Source organism: Maniola hyperantus, chromosome 2 (genome assembly GCF_902806685.2).
Source record: "Maniola hyperantus chromosome 2, iAphHyp1.2, whole genome shotgun sequence".
In the NCBI taxonomy this organism is placed as follows: domain Eukaryota; kingdom Metazoa; phylum Arthropoda; class Insecta; order Lepidoptera; family Nymphalidae; genus Maniola; species Maniola hyperantus.
The window spans coordinates 4,303,059-4,330,781 of NC_048537.1; the positions used below are offsets into that span (position 1 = coordinate 4,303,059).

Below are 27,723 nucleotides of genomic sequence, written 5' to 3' on the forward strand. Positions count from 1 at the left end.
GTTTAAAGATGTGATCCATTCAGGCTGAAATGCTCCGTCCCTCGATCCTTTACACGCGGGCCCTCATAAACTTCACATTTGCCTTTTATAGTCAAACCGTTTATATTGAATAAAATAAAAACCAGCCAAGGCGGACTCGCGCGCCGAGGAGGGTTCCGTACTTTGGAAAAATACGTGTAATTAATTATTTTGTTGCTTAACTTATATATCCAACTACAAAATGTAAGTTTGTACAATATTTTTTATCTGATATTTTACAAATTAACAGTATTTTCCTTTATTTGTGCTGTGAACCTTGCTTCTTGGTCAACCCTATAGGTTTTGATTGCGTTAACTTCTCTGAAGTTTGATGTCTTTATAGCTCCAAGGGACTGCAGGCACAGCTGCAGGCCTTATTTAATTCTAGACGATGCCCGTGACTTCGTCCGCGTGGATTTAGCTTTTTTAAAAATCCCGTGGGGACTCTTTAATGTTCCGGGATAAAAAGTGGCCTATGTCCTTTCCCGGGATGAACTGTTGGGCCGTGAAAAGCTAGCAGGCAGACAGACAGACAGAAAGACACAATTTTGCATTTACAAATACAAAATTTAAAAATTTAAATTTCAAATTTAAACTTGATGCCTCTATGCGGACAACGATGTGATCTTAATTATAAAGGTTCCGTTTTACCTGTTGAGGTAAGGATTCCTAAAAACTGTAAAGGATATTTAAAAATTTAACCTCTTCGACGTTTGTGTAGCCTACGCGGATGAACTCACGAGCATAAGTAGTTTACTTATATTAGTTTAGGTACTTTCATGTAAAATAAAATAACATTAAGAAAAAATATTTATTTCAGATCCATACAGGCCAACTACTACGGTTCGCTATCTTGACTGCTTTTGGTAAAATTGTGAAAAAATAGCCGGTTTAGCTTCTATTTTATTTCTGTCTGAGTTTTGCTGAATTAACACATAAACGTGTAGAAATTTGATGAACTTTGTACAACTATTTTAATAACGCGCATTCATGTTTCACTAAATAACTACGTGGCTACACTACAAGCTCACGCTCCTTTATCACTACACTATACATATTCTGAATTCTGTAGGCTTGATATCAAAATATTACTTCCTAAAAGCTGTTTTACGCCGAAGCAACGATTAATGCTCTTAATGAAAACATTTTGCTGACTTATCATGCAGCATGCAGCATATTTCTATATTTTTATGCCGAGACAAAATAGTGTGACAACGTGCTGTACAGTTGGAATATTACGGTACAACAATCTGCCAACGATTTTTGCTACATTTTAAATTATTGTATAGTCCGTGCCAATTAAATAGTCGTTCTTGAAGTTAACCGCCAGACGCGTCGCAATAGCATTTTGGGCGTCAGTGGGGCGCGCGACAGGAGGGAGCGGAACACACCACCACCATTTCACATCAACACTCGTTCGTCATCTGTATTAGTGTGAGTGCTACATCTGTACACAGTAGGTACTCGCATCGTAGGTGAGACGCGACTATTTAATTGCCGGGAACTATACATACAGCCATTAGGCATGCCGCAATGTCGCATTAAGTTGCTCTGGGGTAAATGAAGTTAATATTATATAACCAGTATTAAGTTAGGTAATTAAAGTCCTGTTCAAATTTCTTATAGATCTTGTCATGGGTTTGATGTGATGTCTGTTTTTGGTCGTCTCCTATGCTTTGTCTTTTTATAGAGCAATTCTATCGACCAGAAAATGAACACAATTGCATAAAATGAAGTTAGTATGTAAAAAGCTGTTGTGTAGCTATCGGTCAAATCTCGGACAGCACCTGCAAAAAATATTTTTTTTATATTTTATTTAGGTAATAATAAGGAATAGTTACAATATACGTATTCTACATTTACCACATGACATACCTACTAATAAAGTGGTTATTATAAAAAATAACAATTCTATCATTATGACGTCTCATCATCTCTCATCTTCTATGTATTATCTTTCTCTTTATCAGAAAAATTCTCGGGCTTGATATTTGTCGACTATATTAAAAAAATATTATCATAGTTCGACCAAGACTACCTACACGCCTAGCCTTTATAAATTTACAAGCTGCTAAACTATTGCAGGGATTTTTATACGGATTCTGCAATAAGATTTTGTATCTATCAGTCCCCTATTATAAATGCGAAAGTGTATTTGTTTGTTGGTTTGTTGGTTTGTCTTGCAATCACGTCGCAAGGCAGCAACCGATTGACGTGATTTTGTGCATGGATATATAGTTAAGTATCTGAAAAGTGACATAAGCTACTTTTTATCCCGGAAAATCAAATAGTTCCCACGGGATTTTTAAAAACCTAAATCCACGTGAACGAAGTCGCGGGCATCAGCTAGTAATATTATAAATATGCGAATGTGTGTTTGATGTTTTGTCCTTCCGTCACGCCCTAACTAAGCAACCAATCGACTTGATTTTAGCATAGAGATATTTGAAAGGACGGAGAGTATCATAGGCTAGTTTTTATCCCGGAAAATCAAAGAGTTCCCACGGGATTCTTAAAAATCTAAATCCACGCGGACGAAGTCGTGAGCAGTAGTTTCTAAGATAAGCGCACACAGACCGACAAACTGGGCGGGTGGACTTTGTTTTATAAATATGAAACGTACCAATAACAGGTCCAACGAACAAATTAAAGAGGCCAAATATCAAAAACAGTAATCCCATGGCAGCAGAAAATTGTTCTATAACGACAGCGTCCGCAACCACAACGGGCGTAAGCACCATGATGATACAGCGTGAAATTCCCATTATTGTCATGAAGGTCGTTATGGCAAGTCGGTTGTCCGACCAGAGCATCCCTTAAAACAGACATGAACAATTTAGTCGAAATAAATAAAAACATATACCTAAACGTTAATCTAAATATATAAAAAGAAAAGGTGACAGATGACTGACTGACTGACTGACAGTTGATATTTATTTTACTGTAAAAATTTGCTGGTTCATAAACCAGAAAGAAAACAGACGAGAATGTTTATATGGAGAAAAGACCAACCGCATTTCCTCTTAACTAAGTGGCAGTTGGTTAAACTTAGGTGTATTGGTTGCACTCGACTAAAGTGGGCTACTCCAGAAGGCTCGGTTCGTCATCCCTTCCTCCAGCTTCACCGACTCTACCTTCGGCAATGCCGGTCGGATATCGACAGCAATCGACCTACCCCCTTCACTCCACTTATCCTCATAGGCTCGTTTCATTCATGTCTTTTGCGAGATTCGGGCTTCGCGCTTTGCAAAAATATTCTAGATTTTTTAAATAAGTAGTTATATTTGGAGCCACTTATCCCAAAACGAGTATGTACCAACACACAAATTGTCAAACACGACAGATGGACAGACGCACAGACGGACAGACGGGCAGACAGACAGACAGACAATGAAGTGATCTTATAAGAATTCCTTTATTCCTTTTGAGGTACGGAACCCTAAAAAGGAGTTAATGAAGTTTCAATTACTATAAAATCCTGAATTAATATTTAAGTAACGGAAGTATCTCAAAGCTACGAAGAAAAGAGCACAAATTAACGGGCACAAATTGCATTTAATTAGTTGAACCGTGAGTAATCATAAGTAAAACTTTTAAATAACATTTTCTCGAAATCAGTGTAATATAATATGATTTGGTAGGTACATTTTGGCTTAAATGTGCCTATTTAATACTTACCGATTCTAGACCCAAAAGCAATGGCCAGTCCAGCCACATAAATCTCGTGGCTCCCAAATTTCGCCAGCACACTGCTCATGAATATTAACAAGAATCTCGTCACTAAATCTCCTAACGCATTCAGTGACACAGCCCAAGCCACTTGGTTCTGAAAGCATTTGTATAGCGCATGAAAATTCCAACACGAAAGACAATACTATTTTTAATAATGTCTGTGTGTAAACAATTGTAAATAAAAATTACAGATCGAGAATATCATTTAAACCACCGCAACGAGGCAGGGTGCCCAGAACGCTGGCAGCGTTACCTCGTTGAATGGCCAGACTAATATGCTGACCAAGGTAGCTGCCAGCCCTCCGCTCCCCCGTGGATTCCGCGAGACGGGATGAAAGGTCCTTAAAAAAGGATCTAGCATCCTCGCCCCACGAATCCATGGTCTCCACCCCAAAAGGCACAAATATGAAACTATTTTCTATATTCTCATATTATTTTAATTTTATTTTTGATCAACCCATCGCCGGCACTACTGAGCACGGGTCACTTTCAGAATGAAAAGGGTTTGGATATAGTCCACCACTATATCCAAACCACAGACAGACAGACAACAAAGTGATCTGTATCCTATAAGGGTTCTGTTTTTCCTTTTGAGGTACGGAAAAAGTATGTGAAGTCGAGAGTAGAAGCTACTCGTGTGGTAGAACAGTACACTTACTTCATTCCATCCCATAAAATATAAAGCTTGAGGAACCATAAGGGTGTAAGTCATTTCGGTGAAAAGACTTAGAGCAGCTCCGACACATGCGTTGGACAAAAAAAAGGTTCTGAACAGCGACACATCTATGATGTGGTGTATAAATTTCCTGAAACCAACATTATAGGAACTATTAATTATTCAGCATTATAATTCGACAATAGCTAAAGAATAAGACCGCTTTTACGGTCTTCTGAAAGGTTCTATCATATTGTAATTTATTTATTTTCTTATGTGATTTCTTGCATAAGTATGAAACATGTCATATAGCGATATTTTCCAAAAATACTAAACAATAGGTACGAGTTTTTACGAGTCAGTGAAAATTCTATGTTCAACTGGATTTAAAATCTACATGAAATACCCTTGATATCAAATCCATCCTAAGTATAACTGAACTATAAACATGGGATTTATGTATTTTTTTAAACGTAAGTAGTGAACTATCATAATGTACAGTTAATTTTAAAACATTGTTTTATTAATCACTAGACTGACCCGGCGAACTTCGTACCGCCTAACAGTCGATTCTTTTTCAGGCATTTTTTTAAATTTTTATATCCGTAAGAACCATCCTCGTACTTCAAGGAATATTATAAAAAAAAAATAGCGAAATCGGTTCAGCTGTTCTCGAGATTTGCGATGAGCAACATTTAGTGATTCATTTTTATATATAGAGATGACATTATAAAAGATTAAAAATTATAAATCACGTACTTTAGTCGGCTGTTATGGTCCCTTGCCTTATCGCCAACAGTTTTAATATTCTCGTCAGTCTCTTTCGCAATATTTTCTGATTTGTTATATGATTTTATCGACGCGCTTAAATCTTCCTTCTTGGTCACATATTTCTTATCCTTGACCAGTAGTAATTTAGTTTCTAAAACATAAAATGTTGCTTTAAAAAACCGGCCAAGCGTGAGTCAGGTTCGCGCAACGAGCGTTCCGTACTACAATCGTATTTTTTCGACATTTTGCACAATAATTAAAAAACTATGATGTATAAAAATTTATAAAAATCTGTTTTAGAATGTACAGATGAAGATTAGATTGTGTTTAGTTACACCCTGTAAAAGTTATTGAAGAAGCATATTATTGAATTATAATTTTCACTCTCCTAATGGAAATGACAAAAAATATTAACAAACCATTTTCTTTGTCCTCAGGTACTTCGACTCTTTTCATATGCCACGACACGGGTTGCATTACGGCCATTGCGAAAAAGCTGTGCATGGATATAGCAGATATCAACAGAAATGTGCCTCGATTCCCATACATTTCCGTTGTCCACTTCACGAATTGGGGCGTTACAAAGGCACAAGCAGCTAAAATTATTTTATTTTATTTTATTCGTTTATTTGCAATCAACAGCGACACATACAATATAATTTTACATAATAACAGACTGAAAATAAGGCCAAATAGGATTACAATTTTGTTTTACAAATTACTTAAATAGTTATTAATTATAAATTTACAACAGTACCTACGTTTGAAGAGACCATATAATTTAAGCAAGCTTTACAATATAATAATATGAAAATATAAAAGTGAATTAACTAGTAAAATTACCTATAATTAACTTTAACCTAAGGAGACAATAATTCAAAATTAAATCCATACTTCATACTATACTATCGTTCACGTGCCGGGTTCGATTCCTGGCAGGGACTTGGAATTTTATAATTTCTAAATTTCTGATCTGGTCTGGTGGGAGGCCTCGGCCGTGGCTAGTTACCACCTTACCAGCAAAGCCGTGCCACCAAGCAATTTAGCGTTCCGGTACGATGGATGCCGTGTAAACCAAAGGTATATATGGGTTTAATAAAAACTGCCATACTCCTTCCAGGTTAGCCCGCTCCCACCTTAGACTGCATCGTCACTTACCATCAGGTGAGATTGCAGTTAAGGGCTAACTTGTATCTGAATAAAAAAATAAAAAAAAGATAATAATATAGTACAATAACAATGTACATAATATACTAAAACTGACCCACAACTGTTTGCGTGAAGCTGTTAGCAAGCAATCTTCTTTTTACAAAATAGTTATTGAGCATAGTCAAGCTTACATTAAATATAACCCCGTGTCCAATGCTCTGAAACATAGAGGTATTAAAAGTCAGCTTTTCAGGGAAGTGCACCTATATGAAATAAAATAAATCCTAAGAAAACAACTTGCGAAAAAAATTAATATTTTAAAAAATGTAAAGTTTACTGTAGTAAATATTTAGTTGAGCTAGTTGTACTATGTATCTAAATACTAGTGGCCCGTCCTGGCCTCCCACTGGTAGCGTGATTTTTGTTGACTTATTCGACAACCACACATACAGTATCCGGCAGGAAATATTGCACATCGAACTTAAGAAAAAAAGAGATAACGGCTTTGTAGAGCGTTGTCTCTGTCGTTGAGAGCGACGATATGTCATATAGCTATGAGTGACAGAGACGACGCTCTACGAAGCAGAAATCTCAATCCAAAGTTCGATGTGCAATATTTACTGCAGGCACCTGGCTGCACAAAATAGTTTTTTTTTATTCATTATAGGCGCACGCTTGACCACGATCACACCTGATGGAAAGTGATGATGTGGCCTAAGATGGAACGCGTTTGCCTAGAAGGTGCCTATTCAGTCTTGTTGTAAAGATACCCGGATTATAAATTGACAGGAAACACTGATCTCGGAAGTGTATAGTTTGGCCAATTTACACTAAACTTTTATAAATACACAAATGAATACAATAAAATATGTTACTGAGGAATCCGTCGTTCCTTTAGCGAAAACCGCGGGAAAATCCTTACAGTGGTTTCTATAATTAGTGCACACAGACAGACTAGAGCGTGGAGGAATAATTAGGTATGTTTCATAATATGTAGTCACAGTGATTATTTTATGTTGTAAAATAAATTAACCGGTAACAAGAAAAATCTTTAGATAAACAACTCAAGATTTCATCTACAAATAATAAATATGCATACCTATTACCTACCATAATTACAATTTACCTGCAAAAACACCTGACAATAGAAAAATTTAAACTGATTTGAGTTGTAGGTAAATTCTGTGCCAAGCGCAAAGTACACCCAAAACCAGTTGACAGATTGTCATGTTTAAATAAACTGTAGGGCGATTGTCTAAAACCTGCATCAATCATTATTAAAATCTCAATTGTTCTGATTGGCTGAATTTGTGCGATTCTTGTTGCAACAATGCATTGTGGCCAATAGTGAGCGAGCATTAACCAATCAGAGATGATTGCGATCGTGACATTGTAGCTGTCAAACAACCGCGGTAGGGCCACTGGTATAAGTCTCGAAAATTGCTAATGCGTGTGGCCGCCATTTTAGTGACGTCAGCACTAGACTGAAGTTTCGAGTTGATAGTTTTCAAAATGACGTCATTTCGATGTTAATGAGACATGGTTCCAGCGCAATAGCAATTTGCGGGACTTATAACGAGAAAAATCCTTAAATAAATGACTCAAGATTCTATAATATACCTAATATATTAGGTACAAGATGAGGCCCGGCACTACATCGGGCATAAGTTTCAGATTTTTAACCGACTTCAAAAAAAGGAGGAGGTTCTCAATTCGTCGGAATCTTTTTTTTTTTATTTTTTTTTTATTTTTTATGTATGTTCCCCGATTACTCGAAAATGCCTGGACTGATTTTGAAAATTCTTTTTTTGTTTGAAAGGGTATACTTCAAAGTTGGTCCCATTTCAATTTGGTGAAGATCTGATGAACATCTTCGAAGATAGATACTGGAACTCCTCAACGGATAAGAGTAAATTGCTCGCGATCAGTGTAATAGCTTAGTAAACAGTAGATTTTTAACCAGTCATAGCATAATTCCATGGGGCCACTAAAAATTGTGAAATAAAAATTTTTTACAAAAAAAATAAAAACCGACTTCGTTACATAAACACTAAAAATTGAAAAATAATTTAATTTATTACCGAATATATTATGTATACAAGAGTTAATATAGTTCCATAATAATATTTTTTGGGGTCGGTGCCAATGAGGTGCCAGTGTGGAGTCCCATAAAAATATGAAGTCTAGACGATTCGCGCAGCTAAAGCTAATTGGCACCGGCACCAAAAAGTATTATTATGGAACTATATTAACTCTTGTATACATAATATATTCGGTAATAAATTAAATTATTTTTCAATTTTTAGTGTTTATGTAACGAAGTCGGTTTTTATTTTTTTTGTAAATTTTTTTTATTTAAAATCCCGTAGGAACTCTTTGATTTTCCGGAATATGACAAACAGACAGACACATTTTTAATATTAGTGTGTAGTCTTTATAATATTAGTATGGATTATAATAATAATTTACCTGAAAAACCCCTGACAAAAGAAAAATTGAAACTGTGTTTTAACAAATACTGTGCCAAGTACGCCAACATTTAAGACAAACGCAGAAATTAGTCCCAATTGGCGGATTGACATGTATTTCAATAAAAAACTGGTCATGAACCCTGAAAAAAAAACAAATTGTATTACGAAACGCTAATCAACTGTTATGTAAGTTTTTTTTAACTGAACCACCAGCAGAATCATACAAAAAAATACACTAATCAAATCCCAGGTGCTAAGTTATTATAATATTAGGTATAATTAATTCAAATTATAGGCGATACAGCATGCAAATTTAGACGGATAAGTCGAGTGGAAGAACTTAGAAAGAAAGGCAAAGGTAAGAAAAAAAAGGAAAAAGATAACATAAAAGTGTATATTGTGTGATATAATACATAAAAGATTACCTACATATAAGTGTATATAAAATAACATTGTAAGAAAACATAAATTCAACTTTAAATTAATGCTTGACATCTCCCATTTTGAGAGTAAAGTAATTTAACAATTTTTTAAAGATGCCAGCTACTTTGTCCGCGTAGATTTAGGTTTTCAAAATACTGTGGGAAGTTGGGAACTCTTTGATTTTCTGGGATAAAAGGTCCAGGTCTTTACTTTTATATCCAACTATCCATGCAAAAAAATATGTCGATCCGTTGCTCCGTTGCGGCGTGATTGAAAGACAAATCAACCAGCAGACACTTTTGCATTTATAATAATATGGGTAAGTATTTAGTGAATCATTCAGTAACAAGGAAAAAATAACGCACCTGATATAGCTATTGCAAAAAAATTAATTCCATTAAATAGCGTGATACTCGTAGAGTCCATCCTTAATTCAATAAACAATTCTTTGAATATTATTCCAAAGCAGTTCATGAATCCGGATATCGTCAGCTGTTATGGCAAAAACAGAGTACAAGTTTGATATATAAAATCATTTTCAACCGACTTTTAAAAAAAGGAGGAGGTTCTCAATTCGACTGTATTTTTTGTTGTATGTTTGTTACGCGATTTCTCCGCCAACTATGAACCGATTTGGATAATTCTTTTTTATTAGGTAGGCCATACTTTAGAGGTAGTCCCATTTTTGATGAAGATCTGGTGAATACCTTCGGAGATGGAGAAATAAAATCCGGATGGATAAGAGTAAATTGATCGCGATCAGTGTAATAGCTTAGTAAATAGTAGGTTTTAACCAGACATATCATATAATGAGTCTTAATAAGCGGACTGAATTCCGGAAGGTTGCCGGTTCAAACCCCGCCCGTTGCACTATTGCCGTACCTACTCCTTGCACAAGCTTTTCGCTTAGTTGGACTATTTTACTCCCTTAGGGGTTGAATTTTAAAAAATCCTTTGTTAGCTGATGTACCTACCTACGTCATAATAGCAATAGGCTTGCCAAATTTCAGCCTGATCCGTCCAGTAGTTTGAGCTGTGCGTTGATCAGTTAGTCAGTCAGTCACATTTTCCTTTTAAATTATATAGATTTAATAAATAATTAATCGAAGAATCAAACGGTGATTGCCTCATTCAAAGCGGAAGTTTAGAAAAGTGAAATAAAAAATGTTACATCTATAAATGAAAACTCACCAAATTAAGAATTACAGCCAGACATATCATATAACCCCATCCACCATCTGGTGCCACCATTTCATATTTTTTATTTTTCGTTTTATTCATACTCATTTTTACTTTGGATATTCCGTCAACCAAATTGAGATTCTAATAACACATTAATCTTGAATCAGAGATGTCAACTCGACTCAGTTCTTTATCTTGTGCAAATATACCTGTCTAATTGACGCAGGTACTAGTGTTATCAAAATTAAATCCATGTTCCCACGTGTTTGAATGTATCTAAAATAATTACTTTTGAGTAAAAACAAAGAAAAGGTGATTTATTGTAAAGTCTGAAAGCTTATCAGTTTTTAGAGTTCCGTAACTCGAGAGAAAAAAGGACCCTTATAGGATCACTTCGTGGTCTGCCTGTCATGTCTGTCAAGACTCAAGACCCATCAGGGGAATCAAAACCTTTAAGGGTACTTCCCGTTGACGTAGAATCATAAAATTTGGCAGGTAGCATTGTATTATAAAGACAAGTATAAAGGTTGTCTGGAACACATACATACATACAAGTAGATAAAGAGAAAAATCCTTAAATCGTGAATTTGTGGTTACATCACAAATAAAAAATTAAAATCAGTTACATCTTGTACGATGCGCGATGGTACGGAACCCTTCGAGTGCTATTTTTAACCGCACTTGACCATTTTTTTTAATAGTATTATCATTAAATAACATTGTCCTTGTATTCTTGTTTTATATTTACTAAATACCTAAATGTGCTGTTTTCTGCAATTTTTGTGCTTATGTCGTACAAAATGTATGTACTTACCTAAGTATTATGTGCGTTATTTTACTTTTAAATTTTTTGAGTAGGCTTATATTATATTGTGTGTTGATAACAATATAATTAAAACTAAACTTTTTAAATTTATTGTATAATAATTACGTAAAGTGTTTTTATCGTTGTAAGTTTTGTAGTTTAGGTGTATAAGGTATATTGATTTGCATCTTTACCAAGATTTTTTTGGAAAGTTATTAAGTATTGTCGTTTCTGAAACAACAGCAGTTAGGTATTAAATGGTAACACCACCAACCACTTCCATCAAACTTCTATAGATAGACAGCGGGCCAACCGCCGTGTTCTGAAGCATGCTCGAAAGTATCATTTTACCCAAACGTGCGTAAACAACGCGCCTGTATTTATCTACCTAGTATATGCTACTAGGTGCATACTTCATAAACACAAGCGTACGAATAAATAAATAAACATTCGTATTTTTTAAAGTAAATATTTTCACTTTGTAAAATACGAATATAAGTACCTATAAGCTTTGCCTGTCTGGAATTTTATAAAAATCTTTGCGAATTCCTTATGTTACTCCTTGGCTAATACTTGGCTGTGAAAGTCCCGTCAAAATCGGATTAGCTGTTCCGAAGATTAGACCGTTCAAACTTCAAACAGACGGATAGACAAATATTTTAAAAACTTTTGTTTCAGTTATGTTACAATTCAAATAACCATATGAGCTTAATATGAGGTAGTTATTTCGAAATTATACAGACAGACACTTCAATTTTATTTATTAGTGTAGAAGTATAGATTGATCAACAACTTAAAGTACCTATCATCTAAAGGGAATGGCTTAAGGGGTAAATAAAAAACACTTTTCAATTTGGATTTACTTAATTAGTATATTTTAAATTGAGTATTATCTTATATGTCATGACTTGAATGAAGCGTCCGTGTTCAATATTTTGTCACGCATTTTTTTCTTATAAAGTAATTCTATTGACCAAGACAGTATAACAATACCAAAGCCAGAAGTTAAAACGTAGAATGCAGTAGAATAACTACCAGTCAAGTCTCGAATGGCACCTGCAAAATAAAATAATTAAAACATCTGTCACAACAATTAATTTAACATAATAGGGATACTTGGGTAACGTTTATCATCAAAATTTGGTTAAAATTTTTTAGTAGTGGAACCTTGTTTGTTTGTCAATACATTTTCGCCTAGGTATGTTTTCCTGCGTTCCACTAAGCGCTTAAGACTTATTATTATGATAGTGTTTTTACCTACACTTCAAGGAAATTTCTAAATAATTTTTAAATACATATCAAAAATTGCGGAATAGGCAGGATTCGAACCTGCGTCTTCTGGGATCGCGCCCGACGCTCTGACTACTAAGCCACGGTTCGCTTGCTGCCAGTAAAGAAATTTGTGATATGTATGTTCAGTCAGTACTGAAGCGACTGCTGACGCCATCTAGTAGCGACACTTTGCAGTTATCGAAACTACTTTCAAACAGTCAATACAGTGTTTTTGAATCATACACGGTTTTTTCATTTTTTCTTATTTAATACCCTATACATTTCATAAAATACTATTAAAATTAACTAAGTACTATTAAGTTAAGTTCCGCTTAGACTTCACTTGGCAAGTATGCCTTGACGGTAAAAAGCTTACCAATAGCAGGCCCCGCAGTGCAATGGAAGAGTCCAAATAAACATAGTTCCAGACCCATAGCGGAAGTAAACTTCTCCTGTCCGACGGAATCAGATACGACAACAGGTGTAAACAGAGTTATGGTACAACGGGATACTCCAATGATCGTCAAGAATGTTAAAACTGATGCTTGATTGTCGGACCAAAGCATACCTAAAACATTACGAGAAAATTAGGTTTACACAGACGCTTGACCACAATCACAATTGATAAGAATTGGGAAGTGATGATGTAGGCTAAGAAGGGACGCGTTTTTCTAGAACTTTATTTTTCATATTTACAAAAAAAAATACGAGACATTTTACCGCGATTAATAGCCTCATCTGGTGACAGAAGGGCTGGCTCATTTTTTGCGCAACGGATCAGGCTGGCTGTCCAGCGCGGAAAAGCAGCCAGTATTCTTGGCACCATTCCATGCGGGCATGATTTGTATGGTAATTAGATAAGGCTAGCTGTGAGTTTTATTGTAATATTTTCATTTTGAAAAAAACTCTTGGTCAGGCCATAATATTATGCAGAAGGATTTGGGAGCCCACGTTATCAATAGCCTGAGAAATCCCCTATTATTAAGATTTAGGTATGAGTACCTACTGGAAACTGGAAAGCCGACAAATTCTAATGTTTCAATAATGACTGCAGAACTTTTAGTCACTATCCTTAATAAGAATTACGGCGCAGTGAGTGAGAGTAGTAATGAAAGAGTCATCATTATCATCAACCGATAGACGTCCACTGCTGGACATGGGTCTCTTGTAGGGACTTCCACACGCCCCGGTCTTGCGCTGCCTGAATTCAGCGGCTCCTGCGACTCGCCTGATATCATCCGTCTACCTAGTGGGAGGTCTTCCAATGCAGAACTTGCCGGTGCGAGCTTGCCATTCCAGCACCTTGGGACCTCAATGTCTATTTTCGAACTATGTGCCCTGCTCATTGCCACTTCAGCTTCGCCACCTGCTGAGCTATGTCAGTTACTCTGCTTCTCCTATGGTTCTCCTCATTTCTGATTTAATCACGTGGAGTAAATTCAAACATCGCACTCGCTTCTTCTGACACTGAACTTTCTTATGAGGCCAATAGTTATAGCGACCATGTCACGGATCCAATAAAAAAGTAGAGATTAGTAATAAACCAGAGTTAATTGTAGATAATATGGTATACCAATTCTCGCTACAAAAGCGACGACGATACCAGCAACAAAAGTTTCATGACTCCCGATTTTCTTCAATACATTGCTCATTAATATAACTACAATTCTCGTTACCAAATCTCCTAAGGCACTCAATGACAATGCCTTCGCTACTTCACTCTGAAAACAAGAAAAAGTTGTAATGAATAAAAAATTGCCGTGTTCGTTTGCTTCTTTGCAAAGTGCGCGATCGTGCATGTGCGATTACTCTTGAAGCGAATGTCACTTGTCACAGATAGGGACGCACGCGCAAAACTAATTCTATTAACTGCGCATGTGCAAATCATGTACCTACAAACAAAAGCAAACGAACACGGCTCCGAAGTCTAAGAATGTTACCTGTATCAAAAATAAATTGACTATTTTTAGGATATTTAAACAGAGGGTCTTCCAATATATGAAATCGGCCTTTTCTTTTAGTTTTGTTTTAAGTATGATTTTCCTTTCAAAATACTGCTTAAAGTAAAAATCACTTTATAACTAACCCCTTTTTTACCCCTTTCCCTTTCTTAGCGGATGTCTAAGTAAAAATCACTTTATAACTAACCCTTTTTTACCCCTTTCCCTTTCTTAGCGGATGTCTAAGTCATAATAGCTATCTTCATGCCCAGCCCGATCCGTCCAGTAGTTTGAGATGTGTGTTGATAGATCAGTCAGATAGTCAGTCACCTTTTCCTTTAAATATATTTTGGACGTCACATTGTACTATTCCATACAAGCTCCCATAATTTTGAGGTTTAACAAATGTTTGATTTGTTGGCAACATCCTGAGGCGCCGTCCTATTGTCATCGCTCGTGCGATGATGCCATACGATTTCATCGTGGCATGAAATACAATATGAACGCATCGAATGATCACACGATCTTCAATAGGACATTCAGTAGAACACAGTTTGTTTGAACGCACGGGACGCTCGATCATTTTCGTCGGATGCACGCATCATCGCACGAGCGATGACAATAGGACGGCGCCTTAGTAAATGCTAGCTTGAAAAATCTAATGCCCAATTTACTTACTTCATTCCATCCTATAGCGTATAAAGCTTGTGGAAGCAACATTATGAACGCTACATCCAAAAAACCACTAAAAGCAACTCCTATACAGGCGTTAGATAATACAAAGGGTTTGAATAATGAAAAATCTATAAACCGAGAAAAAAACATTCTGAAAAAATAAAATATAAATACTATACCTACCACGCAAAAAGAGTTTTTGAAGAGACGTTGTAATCGTTAAAAACAAACTGGCTACTACTTAGTAGTATTCATCATCATCATCTACTCATTACCGGCTCTCTACTGAGACGGGACTCTCAGAATGAAAAGGGTTTGGTCATAGTCTATCACGCTGGCCAGGTGCGGATTGGCAGACTTCATACACATTTGAGAACATTATGGAGAACTCTCAGGCATGCAGGTTTCCTCACGATTGATGGTTTCCTTCAACGGTAAAGCAAGTGATAGCCTAGTGGTGACATCAGCGTATCGATCCCGGTCGAGAGTTCGATCCCAGGCACGCACCTCCAACTTTTCGGAGTGTGTGCATGTGCAATTAAATACTAATTATTAATTTTCCGAACCGAAAAATTCAAAAAGATATTAGACAAACTCTAGATTCGTTCAATTTAAAGAGCAGTCTTCCTGCTATTGTTTCATTTACTTTTTGTTTTAATTATATTATAGATGATGCCTGCGACTACGTCCGCGTGGCTTCAGGTTTTTTAAAAATACCGTGGGAGCTCTTAAATTTTCTGGGATAAAAAGCACAGAGTATAAAAAGTATGTCCTGCCTGCCTATGTCCTTCCCGGGATGTAAGCTAACTATGTACCAAATTTCATCAAAATCGGTTAAACCGTTGAGCCGTGAAAAGCTAGCATACAGATAGACAGACACACTTTCGCATTTATATTATTAGCATGGATAAATAAAAAGTCATACTTAATCTTGCTATCATGTTTTTTGTCAGCATATTCAGATCTACCCGATTTGTGGGAATGTGTTAAACTATTATTTGCATCCAATTCTTTAGGATCTGCCAGAAGTAACTTCATTTCTGTAAGAATTAAGAGGTGTATTTTAATATTTGCGGCAAAAACTTTTGAAAGGTATTTATAATTTATCAGTGGGGAAGTCTAGGGCAAACTTGGTGGTTTCATCTCTGGACATGATACGGAGATCATCTGCGTTCATCGCCTACGTCTTAATAGCTATCTGCATGCCAAACTTCAGCCCGATCCGTCCAGTAGTTTGAGCTGTGCGTTGATAGATCAGTCCGTCAATCACCTTTTATATTATATAGATTTTAAGTTTGCGTGATACACAGAATAAACGAAAATTATTTTCATACCCATCTCCTTATCTTTATGTACTTCAACTTTTGTCATATGCCACGCCACGGGTTGCATAAGAGTCATTCCAAAAATATTGTGCATTGAAATAGCGGAAACTAGCAGAAGGGTTCCTTGAGATCCATACTTTTCGATCGACCACTTCACAAACTGAGGCGAAAGTAAATTAAATACAGCTGAAATTAAAGCAAAAGTCCTTTGTTGTGCTTGTTCATAACATCATGCGTGTCTCTCCTGTAAATGCCGGTCATTTACATGTAAATTATAATGTAAAAATTTGGGATTTGATTTATATGGTTCAGTACTGACTGGAAGAACATTGACTTTTATAAAGGTGGGAACAGACCAGCAATGTAACAATTTGAAATTCAATTTTGAGCATATTCAATAACAATGGTGCAGTAATGATTGGAAGTATATTCGTTTTTGTAACACTCATTCACTACAGCAATGTTCGACGTTCTACCATAAGAGAGGTTACGCACTCGTCCGATCCTGGTCCGTGAAAATACGGATATAAAACTCGGACCGAGCTCGGATATTGCTTACGCACTAATCCGATCTCTGATCCAAATCCAAGCTATTCAGTGGACTTTTTTGACGTATCTACGTCATACGTCCGATTTGAATCCGAGGCACATCCGAAATATTCTCACGGATGACGGAAAGAACTCGGATGACGGAAGTCGGAGCTAGTGCGTAAGCTACCATACAAATAGTTCTATGACTAGTTCGGAACGTATTTTCACGGATTCGGATCGAATGCAGTGCGCAATCGCCCTTATAAATTACCATTACAAAAGTGAGCAAAGTATTGCTCCAGTGTAATGCTTGTCCGAGCTGTTACATTTTAAACGAATGCTCCTTGTCAACATCATGTACCTTTAAAAAATATTTGATCTTAGGGTCGAAACATACAAGCTGATAAATGACCGGCACGGCGCGGCGCAGGCTATCGATAGCCAGTAGCCACCTCTATTTACTAGTAATAGTACGTCAAAATGCCGATTGTGCGCGCACTTATTCACATAGCCGTATGCAGCGCGACGGTTCACCGATATCTACTCATGTGGTTCACCTACTGGTTATTGAATCGCCGGAGGCTAGTAATTAATTATCATCATCATCATCATCATCATCTGCCGATAGAGACTCGGCTGATGTCGCCCGTCCACCTAGTGAGAGGTCTTCCAACGCTGCGCTTTCCGGTGCGAGGTCGCCATTCCAGCACATTGAGACCCCAACGTCTATCGGTTTTCCAACTATGTGCCGTGCCCATTGGCACTTCAGCTTCGCAACCCGTTCATCTATGTCGGTTACTCTAATCTCCTACGGATCTGCTCATTTCTGATTTGATCAAGTAGAGAAACTCCGAGCATAGCTCTCTCCATCGGACGCTGAGTGACTCTGAGCTTTCTTATGAGGCTCATAGTCAGCGACCATGTCTCGGATTCATATGTCATCACTGGGAACAAATCAATTTAAATATTACTAGCTGATGCCCGCGACTACGTCCGCCTGGATTTAGGTTTTTAAAAATCCCGTGGGAACTCTTTTATTTTTCGGTATAAAAAGTAGCCTATGTCCTTCCCCGGAATGCAATCTATCAATGTACCAAATTTCGTCAAAATCGGTGGAACGGATGGGCCGTGAAAGGCTAGCAGACAGACAGACGGACAGACAGACACACTTTCTCATTTATAATATTAGTATGGATATTAGTATGGATATGGATTAATCAATTTTTTTTATTAATCAAACAGTTTTTTTTACTAACACAGCTATTACCGTTTCCCTATCGTTTATGTTCCTATGTGAATTTGAAGAATAAATAAATTATTATTAATTATTAAATTATTATTATTAATTACCCGCGATAGTCTGCGTAAAGCTGAAAGCGAGCAGTCTTCTTTTCACAAAATAGTTGTTTAGCATAGTGCACGAGAAGTTGTACAACAATCCTGTGCCCAAACCCTGAAACAGTTTACCTCGACCATTATAATTTGATCTAGGCATTTAAGAAGCTGTGATAGCCTAGTGGTTAGGACGTCCGCCTTCTAATCTAAGGTCGGGGGTTCGATCCCGGGCACGCACCTCTAACTTTTCGGAGTTATGTGCGTTTTAATTAATTAAATATCACTTGCTTTAGCGGTGAAGGAAAACATCGTGAGGAAACCAGCATGCCTGAGAGTTCTCCATAATAATTCTCAAATGTGTGACAAGTCTGCTAATCCGCACTGGGCCCACTGGCAGACTATGGCCTAAGCCCCTCGACCCGTACTCAGTAGGTAATGAGCTGGCGCTGGTGATGTTTTTTTTTAAGAATATGAGCCATGTTAAATGACTAATATTCTCCTTTCCTCTCCAACTAAGCGTCAAGCTTGTGCTAGGAGTAGGTACGACAATAGTGCAACGGGCAGGGTTTGAACCGTCAACCTTTCGGCTTTCAGTCCACTCCTTTACCCGTTGACCTATTGAGGCTCTAATTTATTACCTGAACAATGCCTTGAAATATCATAAACAGCAACTTCGATTTCACAAACACAGTGCAGAAAGCACCCAAGTTGAACATAAACGCAGCTGCTAGTCCCAGTTGCCGGAGTGACATGAATTTCAGTAAAGGACGTGCTATAAATCCTGAAAAATAACGTAACAGACTAGAAGGTGAAAGTGTAATTACTAATTTTATTTTTAATATTTTGTAACATATTTTTGTAAATGTTGTGTTAACTTGTAAATGGCGACTACATACAGTAAGTTATATGTTCAAAATAACTATTTTTAATGTATTAGTGTAAGTAGCCGAAAGTTAACCAAATAAATAAAATAAAATAAAAATAAAATAAAATATGAGTATACCAACAAAAAATCACTGTAGTTTAAAACATAATAATTTGTTCTTTACCATGAAGGTCCAAATATATTGATTTTGCTATTTACATATTTTTATTATTTAATAATTACTTGAAGATGGAAAAAAATAAACTATTAATAAACTTAAATCTAAAAAAAAAGAAAACAATATTAAATTAAAACTAAAATAAATTAAATTAAATCTAAAACCTCATCGAGACCACCGCAGCGAGGCATTGTACCCAAGATGCTGGCAGCATTACGTAACCCTTTGGATGGCCAAACTAATTCTTTGGCCAAGGTAGCTGCCAGCTCTCGGGTCCCCGGTTGACTCGATAACTCTTTTCGCAATTTCTTCAAAAAGAGCTCGAGCCCCCGGGCCCCACGGCCCCAAGGTCTCCACACCAAAAGGCACGAATACGAAGCTCCCATCGAGGTTTTCATATTTGCGCCTTTTGGCCTGTTCGGCGCTGATGGCCGCTGCACCCGCCATAGAGGAGGTCGCCTGAATGTGGGATGCAGCTAAAGTGTCTACACAAGTTGCATCCCAAACAAGCGATTATGTTATTATTTACATATTATGTTTTTTTGGATGATCAACAATAAATTAACCGTAGGTAAATTTTCTCTAACTATCTGCTATGCAGCTGATCCGAGTTACCTGACATTGCAACGCTAAAAGCCGAGAAACCAGTGAAAAGCGTTACACCAGTAGAATCCATGTTAATTTCAATAAATAAGTCCTTAAATAGCATTCCAAAACAATTAAGAAATGCAGTCAGAGTTGCCTGTAACAATGTTTAAAAAGTTATTACAATATGTTTCATTATTGCTTTGATTAATTTTATCTTAATTAATTAAAACTTACATAATCCCTAAAAAAGACAAACGTCGTTAAGATAAATACCACTGTGAGTCGCAAATATGAGTGAGCGAAATTTTACTCAAATAATTGACATCAAACCCCAACCACCCACTCACGCTCATAATAGGTATTTCCCTTCACCTCTGCTAAACAAATTTTAAACTAAAAATTAATTTTTAAAAAAGTGAGGAGTATGAGTTTGCATCTCTGTAAAAATGAGCTAGTGTCAAAAATACTTACCAAATTAATAATAACTCCTAAACCAACCATGTAACCCCATCCTCCATCTGGTGCGACCAATTCATATTTCCTACTTTTCATCTGTTTGACACTCATTGTTACATAAGTAGATGTTTTACGAGATAGGCTTTTTAACAACTAAATGGAATCTGAATCAATGATTATTATCATCCAGGACGTACCTTCTTTATCTTTGGCAGGTAAATAGTATAAATAGGGTAAATATTGTACTTGACATGCACGTCATCTAAATATACAAAAGGACAAAGTGACTGATTGACTGACTGACTGATCTATCAACGCACAGCTCAAACGACTGGACGGATCGGGCTGAGTTTTGGCATGCAGATAGCTGTTATGACGAAGGCATCCAGTAAGAAAGGATTTTCAAAAATTTAACTCATAAAGGGGTGAAATAGGGGTTTGAAATTTGTGTAGTCCACGTGGACGAAGTCGCGAGCATAAGCTTGTGGTTAATTAGTTTTATTTCCGCATCTTGCGAATCACTATCACTGCTATAAATTAAAGTCCCTACCACAATGAGTTCGTGTTTGTTCGGGCTAATCTCAGAAACTATTGTACGGACTTTCATACGGTTTTCACCAATGGAAAGAGGAATTATTAATTATCAAAGAAGATTACACTCATAAAAATTTTGCGAAAATAAACTACCACTATAATGATAATTTTGAATTAAGTCGTTAAAAAATAATCCCATCTGAGAGTGTCCGTGGCGTGCGCAGCGTAAATAGTTAAAGTTACACGAAAACAATGTATCCTCCAAAAAAAACAAATCCTCTAAAAAAATTTAAGTGATATACATTGCGTACTCTCATCATGACTAGCGCTTGTTGCTTCTTCGGTAAAAACATGGTAGAAACAAATAAATGATACCGATGAGATAATAGGTATTACTCGCTAACGATCTTAAGTCTTATTTACTCTTATCATTACTTACCGTGTAATCACTACATTCATAGTTATTTGCGGAAACAAACCAAGTACAAAACAGACTACTTAGTACACCTAGGATTCCGTGCCTTGGAAGGTACGGAATCCTTTGAAGACCTTCGTTATTTCATAAAAGCTGAAACTTTTTCTGCTTATTGCCCCAAACACAGGGAGGAACGATCAGCGACTATGAAATTTAGATCATGGTGGCTTTGGCGATAACAGGTATTAAAGGTGTAAAAATATTAGACTTTATAATTTGACGTAACGTTTTTTAAGTACACCTTTATTACCTGTTATCTTCCAAAGCCACCATGATCCAAACTGATCATTTCCTCCCTTTGTTGGGGACAATACGCAAAGGAACATTCAGCTTTTATAAAGTACGAAGGTCTGGCATGTGCTGGCTATAACTTTACGTTAGATTACAGATAGATTGGTTATTACTAATTTCCCTCGTAAGAGTGACATACAAAGATAATCAAACTCCAAACCAAGAAATATCGAATTTTTAGGTATTCAGGCCCAAACGTACAGCGGTTCGTTTCTATTAAACGCAACTTATAAAACTTTGCACATTAAATAAATAAGAGGAACGAAATTTCTATTCGCTCTGTTTAGTTTAGTTAATTACTTAAGTTTTGACGTGGGTTCTTCCTTAAATTACAATTTGTTTAATTGTTTATAAAGAAAAACAACATAACAGGAGTCTTATTTTATGCAAAACCATATCTTAAAAACTGCTTAGGTAGGTAATAAGTTTAGTGGGATTCTATGAAAACTTTTAAATTTTCGTAAGTAAGGTGACTGCTTAGTGATAACTACCTTGTTTCGTTAATTACTTAAGTTTTAACGTCGGCTCTTCGGTAAATGTTTTCAGTGAGAACGAAACAAATATGTAGGTAATAATCTAAGAAGGGGTTGAAACCGGTAATCGGTGCAATTTTTGTTCTGTTTGTCGTGGAGACCCTGGGCGATGGACTCTTAGTGCTAATTTTTACGAGACATTTCACCGCGATTAATAGCCTCATCTGGTAGTAGAAGGGATGGCTCATTTTTTGCGCAAAGGATCAGCCTGGCAGTCTAGCAATGAAATGCAGCCAGTATTCTTGATACCATTCCACACGCGGGCACGATTTATGATAAGTAAGTAAAAATATTACAAAAATCATATTATATAGAGAATTTTAGTTGTTACCAAGTGCGAAAATTTTCCAATTTTCGTAAGCTCACTGCGTATACAAACAAGATCCATAATGTAAAACGTTTATTTTAGCCAAGCTAAAGGGCGCCGTGAGACAGATTATCGCGTGCGTCCCCTCGCGGCCTTGCCCTGGCCCAATTTACAAGAATGCTTGCTGACTTACGTAATAAAAAAGTCCATACACATTACACATAAGTACACTTGTTTTGTTATCTCTTGCTTATCTACATACAGCAAGAAAAATTGCCTGAACCAGCACTTTAGTATGACCAAGACACTGATGACACGATACGACAGTGTTGTAAGGCCGCGGAGCGGAGAGGAGATGTGTACAGTCAACCAATCCGATTTTCAAAAGATGACGTAATAATTGTTTCACGTCATCTATTTTGAATCTGATTGGTCGATTGAACGTATCTCCTCTACTCTCCGCTTAGGTGGAGATCGGGTCTAACTTGTAGAGATGTGCATGATTGCTAATTTTAAATTATCATTGGAAATTTTTTTCAGTGATTTGAAAGGCGAATTTTTACGGAAAGTGAATTTTCAATTTTCCTCTTACAATAGTTATACCTAATTTATAGCGTTGATGTGCCGAACCCTTTGTAAAATGTAATCTATTTTTCCTTACCTGACTTATCACAAAAATAGAGTACGCGGCCGAAAGGAATGAACATCGACCTTTAGAAGGAGATAGCAGATTTGTAGAGCTCTGTCCCTATCGTTGAGACTCACAAAATGTCATATAGGTATGAGTGACAGAGACAACGCTCTACAAAGCTGAAATGCCATTCTAAAGGCCGATGTACATTACTTTCAGCCGCGTACTGTAAGGAGCTTCACTGAAAGGCGTAAGAGACGCACCGTAGGAGCTTGTTACTGAAATCATGTTACGATTAAAACTAACTCCAAAAGGTCAAGTGCTGGACATAATTGTATCACTTATGCATCTCTCCGAGATGGTTTCTGGGATTTGCTTATCTTTGAAGTCAGCTAAGGAAAACTAATGTATAGCACTCGAAGCCATATATAAAAAGTGTTAAGGCTACATTAGCTGTCGGCACATTTAAGCAAAATTTACAGCAACTGCAGCTGAATGGGCAATTGGACTTACGAGTAGCTACTAAATATCGTGTACTTTTTTCCATCGCCTCTTGGAACTCGATAAGTACGATTTATACTGATTGGATTAAATAATTCTTCATTGCACAATGCACATACCTAATTATCCAAGAAAACAACATAACGTAACACAAAAAAGAAAGAAAAGAAACTATACACAAGGGTGCATAGGTGATTTTAATAATATTATACAGAACATGGTGGCGTAAGGCTGCAAGGCTCTCTTATACAGACTTCGCAACATAGCAGTGTTTACACTATTCTGTACTGTCATAATCGTCATCAGTCAATAGGCATCTACAGCTGAACATAAGTCGTAGCTCATAGCAGTCATAGCTTTAGTTTTAAGCTTACGTAATCAAATTATCCTCATTACATTATTATCTTACAAATTCCACAATTTGACAATCAAAAAGTGTACAAATAGGTACCCAACTTGAACAAATAATTAGATTTTGGTCTCTTGCGAGGACTTCCGAATGCAACTGCTTCACGCTTTTGCAAAACTCTTGTGCTGCCTGAATTGGGTATTTGACTCCAATTTTTTTATTACTTTATTATTAACTGGGATAAAAATAATGACGTAAACTGAAAAACTAATTAAATCGATCAAATAACAAAAAAGTTATAAGAATTTAAATATTTTTGATTAGACAGAGATAGTGATATAGCATTTTGACGTCACACCTTACTAATGCCATAGTAGCTTCGTGCGGTTTCATACAAATTTTCGTTTTGCAAGAAAGAAATAGAAGACCCACCCACTCCAAAATTAAAATGCCTGTAACTTTGTAAATCTTTGTTGGATTTTAATATTTTTTTAAGCGTGCGTCATTATTTTTATCCTAGTTTATAATAAAGTAATAATATTTTAAAAGTAGGAAAATACCCAATTCATGCGGCATTTGTCAACGCTGAGTTTTCCGGTGCCAGGTAATACATATAGATGTAAGATTCCGGCTGCATAAATATCGGAGTATTCTGTATAAAACAGCGAAACTGTTTCGGTCCCAGTTATTAACATAAACATCCCATGAACGCTAAGTGGAAAGCTTTTTTATCGCACGCTATTCTTTAAGCGAACTTATTATAACCTTAAAGTAAACCAGTCGCTTACGCAAACAAATATCTATTATGTAAAGCGTCCATTTTGAGCAAACATAAAGGGGGACGTGAGACAGATTATATCGTGCGTGACCCTTCCACACAACAATTCATAACAATATTAGCTTACTACAATAAACACCTACTAGTACAACATATCATAACCTTACTGAAATTTTTCTGGCGAAAAACATGAAAGAATTTCATGGCAAAAAATTAAGAGCTGTAGGAAACTTTGCACGTTATTTAAAGTTAAAAAAATTATTTAGAAAATGGAATGTTTCGCTAATGACTGGAGAATATTTTTAGTGTTTTGAACACAACTATGAACAAAGACATTTAAGGCGTAACAGTCCCGTAGTTAGGAGAAACCTACGCAACTGATACGACTATGTGTATATTTATAGTTGTATCTGTTTGTACGTTTGCCTACGTCCATTTTGATCAAACATAAATGGTGACGTGACAAAGATTATATCGTGCGTGACCCTTAACAATTCACTATAATGTTAGCTTACATTATGTACTTGCTACGCACATAACACATCATAACCACAGATTAAAGGCGTTTGTGCACTCATCCGTGAAATCACGGAATCCGTAAAAATACGAATCGAATAAGTACGTATTTGTATGACGGCCACTTCGAACAATCACGGATATGAACCGAATACGGATGAGTGCACAAACGCCCTAAGCATGATATTGGTACTGTATACTGTGTCATAACCTTGCTGAAACTTTTCTAGCGAAAAACACGAAAGAATGTCATGGCAAAAAATTAAGAGCTGTAGGAAACGTTGCACGTAATTACTTTTTTAACTTTAAATAATGTTAAAAAAGTTATTTGGAAAATGGAGCGTTTCGCTAATGACTTGAAAATATTTTTAATGTTTTAAATACAACTACGAATAAATAAACATAGGCGACAGTCCCGTAGCTAGGTGAAATCTACAGAACGGATACAACCATATTGTGTTTGTTCGTTTGTAAGTTTGTCTGCGTCCATTTTGATCAAACATAAAGGGTGAAGTAAGACGGATTCTATCGTGCGTGACTCCTCCTTAGAATGTTAGCTTACTACACTATGTACCTACTTACATAACACATCATAACCTTGCTGAAAATTTTCTAGCGAAAAACACGCCAGCATTTTATAGCAAAAAATTAGGCACTGTAGTAAACGACGTTACACGTTATTTAAGATTAAAAAAGTTATTTAGAAAATGATGAGTTTCGCTAATGACTTCAGAAGACTTGCACAACATAGAAGATATTATAGACACTATCTTAGTAGAAACCTTTGTCCTTTTTGTCTAAACAATTTTGGCATAGTTATTTTTGATCAAGTGTGAGTTGTTCATAAAAATCAATGAAACTGACCAAAATTTTTTTAAATGCCGATTGACTCAATTTTATGTAGGAAGGATCAGTTTATAGAAATAATAAAATCAGGACAGCAGAAATTGGTCAAATTTAAGTCAATAATTTTTTTAACTGACACCTACCCTCTAGGTCTAAAGAGAAATCATCTTTCAAACTTCAAATTAACAATAACAATAATTAAAACTTTCCCTTCTTAACTTTCACCCCCTACTTTACCACCCTTAAGGGGGGAGGTCAGTCAGCCAGTCAGTCAGGACTTTGAATTTTATATAATACAGATGTTTTATTGTCATTCAACTTTATATCAAGTCCATTTTGTTATCACATTAGGTACCGATATCGATAATGTAGCCACAGGAAGTAGGTGTGTCCGTGTTTGCCAACTTTGCTACAGTGGTTGCCAACTTTCGATGTAATGTTGTACGACCGTGCTATCAGCAATTCTACTGTAACTATAATTTAAACTTTTTACATCATTATGGGATAACATTTAATGGTACTGTAAATTTTATTTTAAATCTAAATCAAAGAAACTCCAGATAGGCAAAGCTCAAGTGAAATTCGTACGTTCGTAGTGGTGGTTCCATAATAATACTTTTTGGTGCCGGTGCCAATTAGCTTTAGCTGCGCGAATCGTCTAGACTACATATTTTTGTGAGACTCCACAATGGCACCTCATTGGCACCGACCCCAAAAAATATTATTATGGAACTATATTAACTCTTGTATACATAATATATTCGGTAATAAATTAAATTATTTTTCAATTTTTAGTGTTTGTGTATCGAAGTCGGTTTTTTTTTTTTGTAAAAAATTTTTATTTCACAATTTTTAGTGGCCCCATGGAATTATGATATGACTGGTTAAAAATCTACTGTTTACTAAGCTATTACACTGATCGCGAGCAATTTACTCTTATCCGTTGAGGAGTTCCAGTATCTATCTTCGAAGATGTTCATCAGATCTTCACCAAATTTAAATGGGACCAACTTTGAAGTATACCCTTTCAAACAAAAAAAGAATTTTCAAAATCGGTTCAGGCGTCTTCGAGTAATCGGGGAACATACATAAAAAATAAAAATAAAAAATAAAAAAAAGATTCCGACGAACCTCCTCCTTTTTTTGAAGTCGGTTAAAAATGGCGGCCAAGATTGATCCAAAACAGATTATTATTTATTTTTATGCATACTTAATAGTTTTTGATTTATCGTGCAAAATGTCGAAAAAAAACGACTGTAATACGGAACCCTCGGTGCGCGAGTCTGACTCGCACTTGACCGGTTTTTTCAACTTAATGCTATGTTTACTCAATGTTTAGATCAGTTGACTGATTGATCATTCAGTCAGAACATAACTCTCTATACCTTTTAGGTGTATAAAAAATTATATTATACAAAAATGAAATACTTATCAAATTCTTAAACTAAATGGTCAGGGCACTGCCAAGATGTTAATTTTTATAATAGAGTCGGTGCATACATTACAGTTCTCGGGTATTTAGCATAATTGGGAGCATAACAAAGCTGGTTCCCCAGCGGAGGATTTCGCCGCTAACTCAATAACGACGAGA

General features: G+C 36.2%; 3 protein-coding genes across 6 annotated transcripts in view; 1 reads left to right on the plus strand and 2 right to left on the minus strand.

Annotated features, from left to right (window-relative positions):
- The window catches only part of kcc (solute carrier family 12 member kcc), a 334,603-nt gene that overhangs the window by 135,930 nt on the left and 170,950 nt on the right, over positions 1–27,723 (plus strand). The gene's annotated exons all lie outside the window — the stretch shown is intronic.
- On the minus strand, positions 909–10,567 carry LOC117995312 (monocarboxylate transporter 6-like). Its single transcript, XM_069502338.1, has 10 exons — positions 10,411–10,567; positions 9,585–9,711; positions 8,802–8,936; positions 6,441–6,551; positions 5,596–5,772; positions 5,165–5,327; positions 4,409–4,556; positions 3,697–3,844; positions 2,642–2,833; positions 909–1,805 (listed from the first exon to the last, which is right to left on the minus strand). Exons 1-10 carry the CDS (start codon positions 10,504–10,506, stop codon positions 1,651–1,653), a joined length of 1,452 nt encoding a protein of 483 aa, XP_069358439.1. The 5' UTR covers positions 10,507–10,567; the 3' UTR covers positions 909–1,650.
- On the minus strand, positions 12,053–20,529 carry LOC117995249 (monocarboxylate transporter 13-like). The gene is made up of 10 exons (XM_034983244.2): positions 20,387–20,529; positions 19,943–20,069; positions 18,923–19,065; positions 18,300–18,402; positions 16,428–16,604; positions 16,019–16,133; positions 15,097–15,244; positions 14,052–14,199; positions 12,855–13,046; positions 12,053–12,262 (listed from the first exon to the last, which is right to left on the minus strand). Exons 1-10 carry the CDS (start codon positions 20,480–20,482, stop codon positions 12,108–12,110), a joined length of 1,404 nt encoding a protein of 467 aa, XP_034839135.1. The 5' UTR covers positions 20,483–20,529; the 3' UTR covers positions 12,053–12,107.

What these genes read in the sequence shown, in the direction of transcription:
- LOC117995312 (XM_069502338.1), bottom strand. Translation starts at nt 10,506, where the DNA reads ATGAGTATGAATAAAACGAAAAATAAAAAATATGAAATGGTGGCACCA. An exon ending in TGGCTGTAATTCTTAATTTG is followed by an intron (nt 9,712 to 10,410) that starts GTGAGTTTTCAT and finishes TTGCCATAACAG; the next exon opens with CTGACGATATCCGGATTCAT. An exon ending in CTTCACGCAAACAGTTGTGG is followed by an intron (nt 5,773 to 6,440) that starts GTCAGTTTTAGT and finishes AAATAATTTTAG; the next exon opens with CTGCTTGTGCCTTTGTAACG.
- LOC117995249 (XM_034983244.2), bottom strand. Translation starts at nt 20,482, where the DNA reads ATGAGTGTCAAACAGATGAAAAGTAGGAAATATGAATTGGTCGCACCA. An exon ending in TAGGAGTTATTATTAATTTG is followed by an intron (nt 20,070 to 20,386) that starts GTAAGTATTTTT and finishes ACATTGTTACAG; the next exon opens with GCAACTCTGACTGCATTTCT. An exon ending in CTTTACGCAGACTATCGCGG is followed by an intron (nt 16,605 to 18,299) that starts GTAATTAATAAT and finishes CTTTAATTTCAG; the next exon opens with CTGTATTTAATTTACTTTCG.